The sequence below is a fragment of the Orbicella faveolata genome, unplaced genomic scaffold, assembly GCF_042242905.1.
Source record: "Orbicella faveolata isolate gen_17 unplaced genomic scaffold, um_ofav_v1 contig_47, whole genome shotgun sequence".
Taxonomy (NCBI): Eukaryota; Metazoa; Cnidaria; class Anthozoa; order Scleractinia; family Merulinidae; genus Orbicella; species Orbicella faveolata.
The window spans coordinates 11690989-11707630 of record NW_028301577.1 but is presented as its reverse complement, the minus strand read 5'-3'; the positions used below and the strand labels follow the sequence as shown (position 1 = coordinate 11707630).

Here is a 16642-nt window from a genome sequence, read left to right as displayed (position 1 = left end):
ACAGGTGATCACGCTGGAGTTTATAACGATAAATTTACGGGGTTCCATCCACTTGAGTACTCTGAGGATCGGAGGAGCGTTAGAACACGTTCCTCGTTACGTAACAGCACTGGGCTTACAAATGTCAGGAACACTTAACGAGAAAAGTCTCAGCCAAAGACCAAAATCTGATTTGTGTAGGCTAACACATCAGTTTGAACTGTTCCATCATCACATGCTTATCTGAATCCTAACTTTGCAAAACATTTTTGGTGCTCGAATTTAAGAGCTGTTTTAGCTTTTTCTCAAAATATTTTCTTCTTACTCAAACACTCTAGCCTGCTCAAAAACAATGCTTGATTTTGGTTACGATAGTGCAAACATCACTTTCAATGGAAAACACCAGAGTTGCATCACAATTAAATTTGACAATTCGAGGAGGATCAGGCTTTCTCGAGATATATTTCACCAAAATAATTCATTTCTCGAATGAACATAGATTCTGACCAGCCCCTGCTCTCCTTGCACTGTACTCAGGGATCCATATTAAATTGAGAGGGTGAAAATGCATCAACTTTGATTTCTGCACGGTCGCAAAACTATAAAACAAGCGCATTGCAACTGAGCTGGAGGAGCTGGCGCACCTAAAATGTTATCATTTGCAAGTTTAAGTCAGCTATCTTTCTCGATCATGCCAAACATAGTCCATCCTTGTCCATTTTTGATCATGACCTCTTTGATGTTGTTCAACTTTATTAAAAAACCTTTCATTTTGGTGTTTTCATCGAATTGAAAGTGTTTGTACACGACCGAACTTAACACAGTTTTTTGCGTTGGCCAAAGAAATCGAACTACAACGTCGGCTTCACTGCATCTTTGCGGCAGTCTGTGAGAAGCCTCTTTCTTTTTCTTGGTCCCTCGAGTGTGACCCGAAAGAGAGCACGAGAATAAAGTAAATAACGCGGGCGCGCGATTGTGCTGATATTTTTTCCTCTCTCGCTTTCAATTCCGCTTTCGCGTCACAATAAAAAGAGGCGCTGCTAGAGGTCTAACTTAACGGCCACCTGATAACCACTGTAATGTGTCTGAAATAACAACTTGTAGAGGAAGGAAAAAAAAAAAAGCCCAACATCTTCAAATTCCAATTCGACCAGGATAAAGGACCCGCCTGAAAAGCAACTGAGGCTGAGGTGGTTTCCTTTCTAAATACTTTAATTTTGTTTATTTAGGAATATGAGAACTAGATGTGATTTAAACTCTTCATTAAGAGCACCGACTGAGAACATCCACATGCCCTTTGGTCACTAAAGAGGAAAAAAAAATCGGCAGAGCGCGGCGTTACTCCTCTTGTATACGGATACTTGGAAAACGGAAATGAGCTTTAGCGGTAAAACTAGACCCTTCGGAAGTTCAGAGGATGGTAAGGAAAGCGAATTCCTAAAGGAAAAATGATTTATCTCCACATATCTGAGTACCATTCATCTTCATCGCAAAAGTTTGAGTTCTTAATATCAAGGCCGGGACTTTGACCGGGACTGTTTTAATAGGGTCTACTAGATATTTTTATTTGATGTAAGTAAAGAAACCCTAGGACATGAAAACTAGAGCACCGAGAACAGCTTTTATCCTGTTGGGTTAAGAGAAAATTGATTTATAGCTTGATATTTTGACTTACGGATAGGCATGTGTTGTGCATGGAATATACTATTACGACTATGTGTTGCAGAAACCTGATCATAAGAGAAACACATTGAAACAGAACCTTGCTACTTTAATTTCAAGTTAAAGCTAAAACTGACACCGTCAAAGTTTACAGACCATGAGAAAACCAGGAAATATCATCCGCGAGAACACAGGTTTTAAAGTTCTTTGGCTAAGCCTACAAATATCTTTATCTGCGCCAGTCAGGTGCCGAAACACCCATTCCGCTTTACGTCAGGTGGAATATCATCATAGCTGTCACAAGCACGAGAAAACAAGAAGCCCTTATTTACTGACTCCATTGACTTTTCAAGGAAGAAAAGCTGAATAAGAACAAAGCTTAAATGGTATCTAAACGACAGGTCCGCCCCACCTGTCATTTTATTTGCCGTTTAGTGAGAGCTTTTCATGTAACCGGAACTTGCCGATGATCTGTGTAAGGCAATAAGAGTAAATATTAGTCCAAATCTTGGCCACGGATTTGGATGTCAGCTGTTCCTAAGGGCGCCAGTTAGTCTGTCAACTTCCGACTCCCAATGACCGCTTTGTCAGCGTTCGAGTTTAGCCGGCGAGTTTGTTTTTATAAGTCAGAATGTCGACTGTGTTGAAAATATGGCCGAAAATTACTGGCCTAAACCGCTCTCAAGACGCCGCCATAACAGAAGATATCGTTGTAAATCAGACAGAGTTTATTTGGGTGTAATTTTCTCTGTGTCAACACTCCTTCATATAGTTTGCAAAAAGGTGTCACGGAATGCAAAACGATAAGGAAGGGCGAACTCACTGAAACGGACACAGTTGTCGGTTCATTTCCGACCTTGATCTCAAAATTTGTCAAATTGGCGACATTGCGGCAGAAAAACAAATATAAAAAAAACAACACCAAGCATGAACAGCTAACAGGGTATGATGTATTTTAGAATCTCTCTCGGCTTTATACAAATTAATGTTCTGTCAGCAATAGTCCTAATTTCTAGGCTCTAGGGCGAAGTTGAAATGAGGTCGGCTGGAGACATTGACAAAGAACACCGATGATAAAAGCTGCTTTTGCCGTATCTTATCGCTTATGGCGGCTTATCTTTTGATATCAGAAGCACAGCGTAACGGTCTCACGTCAGATTATGCTTTCTATCTCATTTTGAGGATAAAAAATGTCAACAATGTTGCATAACGAGGAGGCAAATTTCTCTGTTTCGCGGGGCTGCCTCGTAAGTTTTGTTTGGAAAGCAAAATCATTTAACCACTCTTAAAAGACTGCAGTTTTGCTGGTTTAATTTGAGGACTGCATATGGGTGGAAAGCGCACAGTCGAAGGTCAATAAACTATGACAAAAAAGCGCTCTGCATATTTCGCGGCACACCTTCGACATGCACTGGTCCCCAAACTGACGACCAGTCAAAAAAGTGACACCCTTACATTGCGTAATAATTGTGAATATTTTCAGAAAAAGAAAAAAATGCCAAAAAAAACTTCGATGCAAAAAACTTCGTATGGCGTCATGTTTGGGTCACGTTTGCTCCATCAGTTTTCAAAACGGCGGGTTCGCTGTAGCTGAGAGCACCTGCTGCAGGCTCGTGAAGCCCGCTCATGAATATAAGTTCACTGATATCAAATAATAACTCACTTTTCAAAGAGCTTCACTTGCAAGGAAAACGGAGCTGTAAAAAGACACAAGGCACAACTGGAGAACGTAACCTGTGCTGCTGATCAATCTAGCACATTCTTGGGTTCCCATGCGCGGGATCAGTGGCCGAGACTCTCAACCATTAGCTTTTCATATCATAGCTACGCGGCGCAACATTTGCAAATATAAACTCTGTTTGGACAAAACAGGCGCCTAACTAATGCAATACAATTATACAACAGTTTTATTAAAACTGTCAAAAACTTGCTACAAGAATCAATCACACTGATATGTTATAAACGTTTCGCCTCTTCCCTTGGCCAATACAAAGGCACCTCTTTCTGGCAAAAAAAAAAGTTGCAGTATGACGAATTTTTAATCCCAAAGTCAATATTATGGTCACGTCCAAGCGCTCAGATGAGCGGGTTTTTTTTTTTCTGGACTGTACATGTTTACTTTAGTTTTCTTGATACACGAAAGACAGCTCAACGAATGCAATCGACACCGCACCGATATGGGTAGCACTTTGAACCGAGCCCGTTTCTTATGTTATAGCACCTAACGATTTCATTACATCGCATTTTAATTGCAAGGAAGTCTGTTACAGAATGAAACGCATTGTAAATTCATTCGATGAGGGCAGCTTGGCGTGTCGGAAGGAAATAACTTTATCTGTTCGGTTCCGCTCTCTAGGCAAAACTTGTCTGATTACACTCCACTCACTCTACGCGACACTTACGGCGATTTGGCGCTATTGCTGGCAAGGAATTTGTGGGCTGGAGCCAAAACGTCACGTTTCCTGCTTGCAGCCCCAATCTTGACCCTTGGGTAACCCGATATTTCTTTAAAATACCCATGAAATATACAGCCACAAATCCTTTCAAAGCATAGTCAGTTTGGCACCAAGATCGATAGCTCTCTTCTGAACTGCTGACACCTGTCAAGATTTAAGCTCTCTGATTGGTTCGAGGAATTATTACACAAAAAATGTCGTAATTAACCACGTGATAAAAGACTTTATTTTCTACTCGCCTGTCATATCTATCACACGTGTTCTTGCATATCGCGAACATCGTAGCAGCGGGGAGCTTGGCAAATTTTTTTGGAGTCAGAAAAATCCCCTACGCTGCAAGTCCGTCACAGGCGTGAAATTACACAGAGCTCTACACTATGCGTGAAAGTGAAAGGATGCTGCTGTCCGATCGTAGGACGATGCGAAACAAGAGAATCCCTGCTCCGCTAACTCCAATGCGAATTTTAAACCCCTTGGGGTTTGACAATCCGATCGCTTGTCAACCCCAGCCACCGCCGCGGCAACAGAGTGAAAGTTATGCTAAATTACTGGGGTCGCTGGAACAAGGAGCTGCTCCGAAGAAGGACCCGATTATGGACAGCGACTCCGACAGAATCAAGCGACCGATGAACGCGTTTATGGTTTGGGCGCAAGTGGAACGAAGGCGGCTGGCAGATGCCAACCCAGAGCTTCACAACGCCGAGCTCAGTAAAATCCTGGGACAGGCTTGGAGATCGCTGAACGGATCGCAAAAACGACCATTTGTAGAAGAGGCCGAACGTTTGCGACAGCAACACATAAAGGATTATCCTGACTACAAATACAGGCCAAGGAGAAGAAAACACCCGAAAAGAGTGTGTAAAAAAATGACCACTTCACCCCCGAACTGTGCAGTGGTGCGCAATCCCAAAGAATCAACAGCTAGTGTCTCGCGCTCCACTTCAGGTGCCGGCTGCGGACAGCTCCTATTTAGCTCACCAGAGAGTAATGGTTTGAACTTTGGGCAGGCGTCTGCCCCGATACCTTTTGCAAACGGAGAACTGAGGCTATCACATCTCGGAAATACTTCCAGCTTGCCGAATTTGTCCGAGATAAGCCTCCCCACACCTGAGACAAGCCCTGGGTCAAGCGAGTTTGGTAGCGCGTTTAATTTCCCAACGAGCTGGCAAGACCTTCAAAACGCTCTGTTAAACCTCCAACCCAAATCGCAGACCACTACCCCAACGCCGTACATCGGAGTGTCTTCTTCAAACTCAGCGCCTGGCAGCCCTATTTACTTCACGAACGGAAGTGTTCAGGCAATAAGCTCGCCGCTCATGGCTGGTAGCGCGAATACACATCTCCAGCACAACGATACCAGTACAAGCCAGCTCTTCTCGTTCGCTCAGCACATCGGAGATCTGTTACCAGAAGGAGATTTCAACAGAGAAGAATTTGATCAGTACCTGGACGGCACAGAAACAGCGAATATCATGTGTGATGTGGTTTGGTAAGATCACAGCTTCGATGGAGTAGTACAGACTTTTGACTGTAAAATTCCATTACGCATAGTCTTGGTTCCGAGACTTTTTTTAATATTTTCAAGTGACAGCTTTCTGCCCTCATTTTCGATGGCAACTAGATTTGTTTAATAGTTTCTGTCTTGTTTTGTCTTGTTTTCAAGCGAAATGCGTATACATGGAATTATTTTTCAATGTACAGTTTACATAGGGGTCAAATACGAGTGATGGGCACGGTTGAAGGCTAGAAGCACTGCGAGGGGCCGAGGGACAAAGTTCGTTCGTAGTTTGTTGAAATCATTCGTGGTGCAGTCTTCCGTAGTTTATATTTGGATGTAAAATTTCGGTTCGCTTTTAAAATAAAGATTTGTTAATGAGCTTCATTAGTGTTCTTCATCAGTTCGTGCGCGCGGTGCTATGTCACCGCCATTAGTGCCGGAATTATCCTTGTTTAGGCCGGCTTGTTAAATCAAGAAAAAATACTGTCACCTTCTCCAACTTTTCTCCGATTTGACAGCTCATAAAAGCAGCTTACACAGATTGTTATCTACGATGAAAACGATTGGCTTACGCAAGTCAAAGTACACACTGAGATGTGTCATCACTTGTCATAATCTAACAGAAGGAATCGACTTTTTTCTTCCCTAAAGCGCCTACTGTAAATCTGAATTTTAGCAAATTTGACCTTGCAATAGTAATCCACAAACGCGTCGAACTCGCTTCAACTTAATAACTTGCCCGAATTCACGGCTGAACGTATTTGCCGAACTTGATAATTTGGTGATCTTGGCGAGAAACTCCGTGACAAGCTGGCTCTTCGAGTTTGTTCTAAAATACATTTCAGACCTCTCTGACGTCACATGACCACAAGTCAATGAAAGAGTCTTTCTTCTCGAAGATCAGCCTTCGTGTCCGGAAAAGCGTTTTCTCGGCGAAAAGTTGTTTTCAGATATTTTATGGCGCTCTTGACTCCTAGTGTTAATCTCTTTCCACACCGGAAACTAGGCTTGTTCGAACATCACTCTGAACAAAAGAACCGTGATTTGCGCTAATTATTCATTAGCACGCCTAGTGTTATGTATCCAACTTCCTTCGCTTACTTCAAATATTGACACACAGTTGCCAAAATCGACTGTCTTCGAAATAAATATGCATTCAAAATAATTGCCCACGCGTAGTTCTTTTCGGGAAGGAGCGTTTGGATCTTGGCCACGCTTATTAAATTATATACAGGATCGAGAGCAAGGTTTTATCGGCGCAATGTTATCTAAGAAAACTATCGCTTGCTAAATATAGACCTTAAAGACCCTTCTGTTATCTTTTTTCGCTGATGTTTCACAACAAACCCTTCATTTTAAACGTTCAATGCAGTTGCAAATCTCGCTGCAACGGCATGGAGGGTTAACATTATAAATCGACGCTTAATAAGTTAGAATTGGTCATGGACTTGACAAGAGGTTGACATTCCCAATCCCACAATAAAATGATTGGTGCCTTAAGGTGCTTCGATTGAAATTCTTGAAGCAAAAAAATTGACGACAGTCAAATTCTAACAAAGTTTTGAGTTTAAAAAACGTCCTTCTCAAAGCTAGCAGAACCTGGATTGCTGCGAATAGCATTGTTAATCCCTGGTGTGGGATTTGTTTCGGTTAAAATTCAGGAGTAGGGTTAGAGAAAAACTAGAAATTTGCCGAAATGCGCTCACTGTGCATTTTCACTTTCGCTATTTAAAGCGCTTACGCGTTTATCTTTTACACGATCGTAATCGTAGACCTGATAATGATGTGGAATGGGAAAGGAAACATGTCTAGAATTGCCCGGAATTCCAAAATTAATATAAAACACATTTTTTCCCTCCTGTTGATTGAACATTTCCCAATAAATATGGCTGGTTGCGCTCCATTCAGGTTGTTTTAATATTACTGACCTTCAATTTTAAACACAGAAAAAAATTTAAGAGCACTCATGGGATCATTCGAGCAAATTGTATCGATTATTCATGATTAATGGGCAAACAGTTTACTTTAGAAACAAGAGTTTGGTTTCAACTTGTTCGTTTGGAGTGTGGCTTGCGACAAGAGCAACACGCGACCGGCGTACGGATTTTTAACATCGCCGACAAAAGCCGGCGAGAATTGGCTTGTATTGATGAGAAATTTCAATCCGTTTTCTTGTCGTTGGGAATCCGTTGCTAATAGCCAAGAATTAGGAGCCAAATGATGTCAAATCTAAGCTGAAAAACACGTGTGGAAAATGAGTATTGGCAAGTTACAAGATCAGTCTTATCAAGCAATAATTAGTAAATGATCTGATGCGAGAGAGATATGTGTGAACTCGTTTTGGGTTTTTTCCCACACAGCAGGGCGTTCATTATAACCCATCTCTTTCAAGTACATCCCTTTCCCTATCGTCTAAGATTTTTAGCTCAAGTATTAGCGAGGAGGTTTTCTTGTGGTTGTTGTCCGACTAAAATGAGTGCTTCTAAGTTTCAGAGATGTAACACTATTTAAGTAAATCGAAAACTGTCTGTCCTTCACAGAGAACAGAGAGTTGACATCCCAAATCGATATCTCGAGGATTGCCATGGAAAAGCAAAAGCAAACTTGTGCTGTGCATCCTGTTTTGAGTAGGAAGATAGCGACGATAGGCTTTTAACATACTGCAAAATAGCTAAGTACTCGCACCACAAAAAGTTTCAGGATAGAAAATAACGGTGATTTAAGCTGCATATTCATTTAAAGATGACATAATTACCATGGAATGCGTGTACTTTTCCTGAACGATTCATTACAGTTTGCGTCAAAATTAATTCTCAAAACATCGTGCAAAGCCGATTGAGAAGATTTTGTTCACAATGTGGTTGATCACTGATGCAAGCTTAGAAGATTTGGTAGAGAAACGTGTCTCGTCAGACGCATTTTTAGTCTTTAAACTGATTTTTCTAAACTGCTCAGCAAGGAGTTTAGACTAACAGAAGTTCCTGATCAAAATACATTGACATACGCCTTGTTCAAATTCCACTCTGATTTCAAATGACATTCTCTGTCAAGGTCACAGCGAGATTGCATGGCGGGAGCCAAAAACCTCTGCCAAACCAAAGCATTCATAGTTGCCAACAGATTTAGAGTATTTCAGAGCATCTTCAGGAAGACTTTACTTTATAAGATAAAAAAAAAACCCTCTTAAAGTCCTTACATTGTAGCACTTAATGAAGGAAATCTGGCTGAATCACTAGTAGATTTTCAATTTTACCCCAGGACTACCTCGAAACAAAATGACAGATACCTTCGAAAAGCTAATTAGCAAAAAAATAACGATTTATAGCCTAGATGGACTTAGTAAATCTTCTTTACAAGGAAATGCTGAATTTTAATCTTTTAATAACAAAACTAACTTCCCTTCAATAATTGATTGCGCAAGGGAGAAAGGAATAACTACATTACAAATTCCAAGATAATTTAAGTTTCCTCAAGGCGTTTCGAAACCATGAATTCTCCCTAAGGTTAATTAATTGCAGAAACGTGGAAAGAATTAATTTGATGCTGATCCGAAAGGTTAAAGTATATACTTTCAAATTTCTCTTTGGTATCTTTATCGAGACTTGATTCTTCAGACCGATGTAACAGTCGTTGTTTTCGCAGAACCAATTTAAAAGCCTAATTTCTAACAGCCTAAATACTGCCGTCACTTTCGCACAACTGTGCCAGACAATATATCTTTGCCATCTTTTCTCACAAACACAAACGTTAAAAACAACGCTCAAGGTTATGTACTTAAATCTGAGTGACAAGCCGGGACCCATTCCCCTTTGGCGTTATTGATCTGCAGTAAAATTACAGCCCGCATAACAGCAGGCACGTATTGTAGGATTTTTCTTTTCAGATTTCCAACCTACATGAAGGATCCCATGTAATCAAATCAAAACAAAAGTAGTTTCAATTGCAACAAAATAGTTTTAATCGTAAGAGACAGTTATCTATGCTGGTTCCTCCAGGAAGTTTGAACAGACACCAAGGCGAGAAAGTCCGGATTTCCTGATGATAGTTTGCCCGTTGAAGTGTTGACCCTTTTAGCAGCCTTGTGGTTTGTGGTTTTCCATCGAAAAAGTCAAATTTCGAAATGTTTGCTGCGCAGTTGACAGAAACATCATGAAATGTCAATCCCACGGAGAACAACAATAAGTAGGGTTTTGCTTTGTTTGAACAATCACTAACGGCACAAGGTCGTCGTTTATGATGCTACAAACGGGAGCATAACTTTAACTTGATATACAACGTTGTAGGGACGTGAAGCTATCTTGGACCACCTGTTATTCCATAGAACTATTAATAAATATGGGAATTTACCTTAAAAAAATTGAATAAAAATCAGTAATCAGGGGCACCCAACGGATCGTTTCGGTAAATTATCTGTTCGGAAGGCTTTTAATCCCCTCTGATTTTCTTGAGAGAATTGGCACCTCGAACTTTCGTGACATGAGAAATTTACTGTCTGTTGTTTTCGGACTGTTGAAAATGTCGTTTTGAGTACCGAAAAAAGGTCAGCTATCATTTTCGGAAAGGCGATAAGACCTAAGGTTTTCGGGAAATGGACAAAAAAGTCCTAATAAATTCGAGAATACTCAAGTTCCCCTAGAATATCCGAACAGATAAAATTTTTTTAGTGCAACCTAAAATTAACCTACAGAGCTTTAAAAGTACTCCAGAAAGCCTAAAACAGCATCTAACAGCATTAGAGAGAAAACGGTCGTTGGGTGCCCCTGAGTAATGTCCGGTCATGTGTGATATTTTCTGGTGCTTCGAAGAGTGGAGTTGATCCAGAAAATTCGCATTACAAGATATTCTGCAATGTGGCTAAAACTACTGTCGTTTTAAGTTGTCACGAAGTTCTCAGTCTCGATGACGTCCTTACAAACAAGTATCACAGCCCTCCATCAGACACGAACGAGTATTCTGGAATAATGTGACATATCACATATATCAAAAATCAAAAAGCATCATACCGAGAAAAAATAAATGAATAAATAAATATTCTGCAATGAAGAGGAGCAACAATTAAATTAAAAAAGAAAAAAAAAAAAAAAAGATAGACAAGGGTGCGTCAAAGTGTGCATTCCTTTGTTCCAAATGATTTTACTGATAAACGCCCTGTAATGCAATGCAGCTGTGAAATTTGGGATCCTTCAAACACCTCTAAACACTTCACTTACAGCCGAAAGGGTTACTCAATAATTTGAAAATGCCCCACGGAAAGCCTCGTGTGTTTTTATACTTGAACCGTAGAGGTAACATGTACTGCTAAATGACGAGATTTACTTGGGCTTATGTATACACGAGGTATTTTCCTTCATTCTAGTACTCGGTCAGAACTTATCTGCGTCAAATGAATTTTAAATGCTGACTTTGAGGTCACAAAGCAATTACATCTGGTTAAAAAAATATAGCCATTCACCTTAAACAGTTGGCCATCAACAAATTTATTTGCTTGACCCTCGATCTGCTCTGGTTCATTTCAAATCATGAAGCGACACAATAACTGCTTGCGGTTTTTTTTTAATTGCCCTACCTTCATACGTACGTATTTCCCTAAATACAAGGCTTTAACTTTGGATAATACTCTTATCTAGAAATGGAAAATGCTAATCTAAGCGTCTTTATTCACCCCTGCCCCTTCGCGTGAAACATGCAGGATACACCCTTATATAGGTATCGTTGATATATACTGGCCTTGAAGGTATTTTTAAATCTCTAATTATCGTGTAAACAGGGCAGCACCTCGTGATGACACCATAAAAATGAATTCCGCAGGAAGTTATTATTATTTTTTTTTTTGCATTTTGCCCATTCGTAATAATGTCTTTCTGGGAAAATGTCCGTAGTTACAACGCATACACTGCATTATAAAGAATACTTGCCCGCTGTAATGAACAGATGCCTTGCTCATTTCATCGTTAAACTCAACAGCCTATTACAACGAAAAGTGCAATCTACTCACATCAAACAAGTATTCACATTACAAGGGACCTTTGTTTCTGGTTTGGGCTAAATGTTTTTTTTCCTTTGTGTATGTGTGCATTTCATGTTTTTATACAACGAAAACAACCGCGCCGAGGTAGCTCTTATCATCTATGTACAATTAGGCCTTCTAGTCACAGGCTGGCTGCTTCAATTATTGTAAGACTTCTTAAGCTAACAAGATTATATACGACGAGCTCTCTATTGCCTGCGACAGTGCTCTGAACTTCGATTGTTTCATCTCACTGAAGGTTAACTTTATAACTAGAGATCGTTATTAAATATCTTCTTAGTCGATTCAGCATGTGGTCCTTCTACATTTGAGAGGAAACACAAATTCTTAAAATCGAACGTTTGAGCATGATTTTAGGGCTTTGGTATTAAAGCAGTCGTTAACGTGTTAACTGACTTCGAAGAATTGAGATCACTGAGGAATTTTACACAGAACTGGTAAAGCTCAAACTTTGTTAGCTGTGTACAAGCCATGGCAAGAGGAAATTAAAAGTAGAGGTTACTTAAAGCAAACATAATAATAGCATTCAGTAATTTCAGCTGGAATTACATGTCAAGAGATTTCTTAAGTTATAAACAGCTAATTTTCATTACGTCAGTATGTTTCGTCACGTGAACAGTCAACATTCCGTCCAAAGAAAATTTTTTCCATGTCGTTTGCGTCCGACTGAACAAAAAGACTCATTGTAAAATAACCACAAAAACAACTAGAACAACATTAATCACTTAATACAGGAAAACATTAAATCTGTTTAAAACTGCTTACGAAACCTTAAACCTTCAAATCTAATAAACTTTTCCCGGCCCTTTCCTCATTTGTTTGCCATTTGTATGGAGAAAAACAACTTGAAATAAGACGACTTATCACGTAATTATATTCATGAAGTACATGTTGATTAGCCAGCCATCTGCAAGTCTAAAATGGGATCAAAGAAATACACTTATGATATTTATTTTTTTTTAAAAATCCTCACGGTAATCTATTATTTCCTGTTTTCTGCTAACTAAGTCTATATTCAGAGAATCAAGTCACAAATAAATTGGTAACAGGAAGAATTCCGGCCACTTTACATATCGACATTTTTACAATTCAATAAACTAACATGCGAGTCCAATTATGTCTCACCTCACTGAAAGACTTCGCCAAAAAAGAAATAATAATAATAATAATAATAATAATAATAATAATAATAATAATAATAATAATAATAATAAAGATAACCTTGCTAGGTACAGCACACATTTTGAGGAGGGTGCTATCAAGCTAAAAACTGGCTATCCCCTAGTGCCCCAGGACCATGGTTTGGTCTCGGCCCTAAGGACTCTAAGCAAACATTACGTGAGGACGATAATAATAATAATAATAATAATTATAAAGTAAAACAAAATATAAACTAAACAACACACAAAACTTCAAGCTAACGGTCACTGTTTCACAATGAAAACTGACCTTGCATCACCATAAAGAAAAAAAACAACAAAAACAAAAAAACCGCGAACCTGCTTATCAGTTGCTAAGCTGTTACGAAGCTTAAGTTCTCCAGTGCAGAAACAGGACTGACAACACTTCAGGAAAACCCTAGATATGCAATGTAAATGATCAAAGTGTCAGTCTTTCATTTTCGGCCAATAATTAGGTTTAATATCCTTACTGCTTTTTTTAACCATTTTGTTGTAACACTCGCATACCAATGTCGTTTAGGATCAAAGTTAACTCGATCAGGACACTTACACTTCAAATAAGCAATGTTTAGCGTGGTAATAGTTACCGCGTTCCTATGGTTTATTTGATTCCCCCATTCGACATGGAGTCAGTTCCTTGTTCGCAATCTCACGGCAATCTCTTCTTGGCTTATTATTCTTTCTTGAAATTGTTCTACGTAAGAATAAACTAAACTTGAGTATTCACTCGATTTGAAGGAAACATTGTATGTTGGTAAAAAGAAAAAAACAAAAAACAAAAAACAAAACAATCCACAACAACAGTAGCAACGAAACCATGTAATCATTCGCACAGCTTCCTTTAACCTTTGCACACCCTGGCTAAATTTGACATCTCTCTTTTCCACTACGCGTGTTTTTGTTTTTTTTTAAACTTAAGCTTAATATCTCCATCTCTTCCAAAGTTAATTTTACTGAGCATCTTCCTTTAAACTTGATAGCTAGCTTTTGAATAAAGTTAACAACTATGAAATTCAATAATATCGACTGCAAATGCGCAAATAGTAATTTGACATCTCAACATGTTCAGCTTGGGACCCAATTTTGCAGCAAATATCGAGAAGTTATAACAACAGGGCGCTGATAAAACATGTTAAGATATTATCTTCTTATTTTGATAAGCCAGAACGACTTTATTTTGGATTGGTGCAACAAAATACCGGTGAACTTGACCGTGTTGATGTCTGTTGTGTAACATGTAACCAAGGTTAAGGTCTTGGCAGAGGAGAAAACGCAAATCATTAAAGTACTCCATTGTCTATCAACAATGACAGCATTGTTCAAAACAATGGCTTTATTTTTACTTTGTACTCTAAGCGTTTCCGCTTACACAGTGAATAATCCAGAATAACTGAAACGAAATCTTTTAGGTTTGGAAACATTTAGTCACTAAAAATAACCAAAAACGTGAGACACATTGAAGCCTGTCACGATGAAATGTCGTCAAACATTGCATAAACGTTGTATTATAACTTCCTTTCATACATTCCCGGAAGGTTGCGGGGGTACACACTAACTCCAAGGGTATAATTTTTGAGGTGTCTTAAACTGAAAATGGATTAGAGATTTTGCTATTTTGGCGTGCAAACGGGCGTGAATTTGCCTCCCGTCTTGAAATCGGGTTATGGCCTTTAAGGATACACCGAGAACATATTACATACTGTTGCTTTGAAAATGCCATGCAGTTGTCACACAAAAGAGTAAAAGTGTTCGCGACAATTCCGACTGAAATCATGGGTAGTTAGGTTTGCCATGGCTTGATTGAGGTCCGTCTACGGTGCTTCAGCAAGGAGGAGGAAGAAAGGGCAAGGAGAATGCATAAATGCACGTGTTTGTGATGTTTCCTTCCATCAGGATGAAACACTTAGAGCTTCACTCAAAAGGTCGTGAACTACCATTTGCCTTAAAGAAAACATTACCGCGTACACTTTTACGCCCAGTTGTAGAAGAAACTCTCTTGAAACAGCTGTAAACAATTTTTTTTCGTGACTGCTCTTGTACCAATAAAATTCTCATTATTATCCTTAAAACACCTTTAGACGTTGCGCGTACGCTTTTACGCCCAGTTGTAGGACAACATTCCTTGAAACAGCTGTAAACGTCTTTATTTTCGGGACTGCCCTTGTACTAATAAAGTTCTCATTATTCAGGCATTTTATGTCAGCGGCAGGAAACAACAGTTCTTGAAAATCGTGTTCGTACGTGGGTGACTTTTGGCTAACAGTTGGCATGTTTATTTTTCTTTTGAGCACAAACTCCGTGCAGGAATTTACAAACTGTTTTAATCAGCGCATGTCAGTTTGAGTAAGTTTGAGTGGGAAGGTCTAAAGTTGTAAAGGTTCCAAATCGAAATTGTAACGTATACATAAAGGTCAGATGTAACATACAAGGAAAGCTAGAAACGAAGAAATTAAAGCAGAACTATTCTAGAATCTCTCTTTATCCTACAGCGGAGCTGGAGATTGTGACGTAAAAGTCAATTGCCTAAATTGATCCAAATTTGTTTACAAAAACTCACGTACATGCATAAAGCTTTTAATTTGGGAAGAGCACGTACACGATTGCTCTTGGATTCAGTCCAGTGAAATTTATCTTGTGGTTGGGGAACCTTGTACCACTCTGCAAAAGGTTAGAAGATCAAGCAAATTTATCACCACTTTCTAGCGTGCCAAGGTCTCGGGACATTCCACGTGAAGGGAACTAATATTGCGTAACTGAAGGAAGGGGAAAAAATCTATCGATCTCCAACAATGCAAGTGATATTCACAGTTTTTGTTGGATGTCTGACAGCACAAGAAGTTGTTTTTTCAAAGCACCCCATTCTGCTAGCAAAATAGGTGTGGAATTTATAACCCATGTTTTGTGGTTGACGAATCTTGTACCACCTGAGATCAAGCACTCGTCCGTTTCCGGAACCCGCAAATATTTATTAAACTACGGTGGAATGGTCGTTAAAATGAAAGCAATGGTGTATCAATTAGCATCTTAATTCATTGCACTATTGTTTCAAGCAGATCACGATCACTTGTGTAGAGTAACAAAAGTAACTGTTTTGCGCCCGGCCAGACGTTGGTCGTCGGCTGCAAGAAACTTGAGACAGTTATCTCTCGTCACAGATAAATTTTGGCTCACTTTTGCATTCTTCTCATTTTGTGAACTTTTCGAGATTTTGTTTCACTGACGGCCATCATAACCTTTCGACAAATATATCTTACGTTGACGTAGTTTCTCCGCTGTACCTTTGTTCTTCTTCCGATTATTCGAATAATTTTTCAGACGAAACAAAAAACCCGACATTTTTGAGCAAAAATTCTCAGCTTAATTCAGCTGTTAAAGTACACTCTTCTTTAAAGTAGGAATGAATATTTTTATGCCCAAGCTAGATAATATTATTTTCCTGCTGACTTTACTTTGGGCTGAAAGTGTTGTTGTGTACATTTTTAGATTATAGAGTATAGTCAATATGTATCTCAGTTATAATTAAATAAAAGGATGTCTGGCGTCTGCTTTGTGATACATTGCGCACCAAACTTTTCAATGGTTAAAAATAATTCATTCAAAAACATGTGATTTTATTTTATTATTTTTACAGTTCACCCAAAAATATGTCCTTGACAAAATATCAGCCTGGGGTATACAGCTAATATGTTTTTTTAAAATTTCGCCAGCTTCAGCATGAATATTCTGATAAAAAAGACTCTTTAAAAAAACAAAAACAAAAAAAGAAAAACAAAGTGTAGCAAGAGTGATAAATAGGTACTGTACTTGTCTTAGCATCGTGCGTAGCGATGATAGTAAC

General features: G+C 39.1%; 2 protein-coding genes across 4 annotated transcripts in view; one reads left to right on the top strand and one right to left on the bottom strand.

The window, feature by feature from the left end:
* Positions 1-16642, bottom strand: part of LOC110058233 (ADP-ribosylation factor-related protein 1-like) — a 46863-nt gene that overhangs the window by 9328 nt on the left and 20893 nt on the right. The window contains exons 7-8 of one of the 3 annotated variants that reach the window (XM_089280597.1): positions 13123-13201; positions 11408-12538 (exon numbers count right to left, since the gene is read on the bottom strand). The exons of the other annotated variants lie outside the window; for them this stretch is intronic. Coding sequence (XP_089136723.1) covers positions 12395-12538; positions 13123-13201 — 223 coding nt within the window. The 3' untranslated portion in view covers positions 11408-12394. Of the gene's footprint in view, positions 1-11407; positions 12539-13122; positions 13202-16642 lie in introns of those variants that run through there. 3 annotated transcript variants of the gene reach the window in all.
* Positions 4333-5974, top strand: LOC110058232 (uncharacterized). The gene has a single exon (XM_020764830.2). It carries the CDS (start codon positions 4475-4477, stop codon positions 5588-5590), a length of 1116 nt encoding a protein of 371 aa, XP_020620489.2. The 5' UTR covers positions 4333-4474; the 3' UTR covers positions 5591-5974.

What these genes read in the sequence shown, in the direction of transcription:
- LOC110058232 (XM_020764830.2), top strand. Translation starts at nt 4,475, where the DNA reads ATGCGTGAAAGTGAAAGGATGCTGCTGTCCGATCGTAGGACGATGCGA.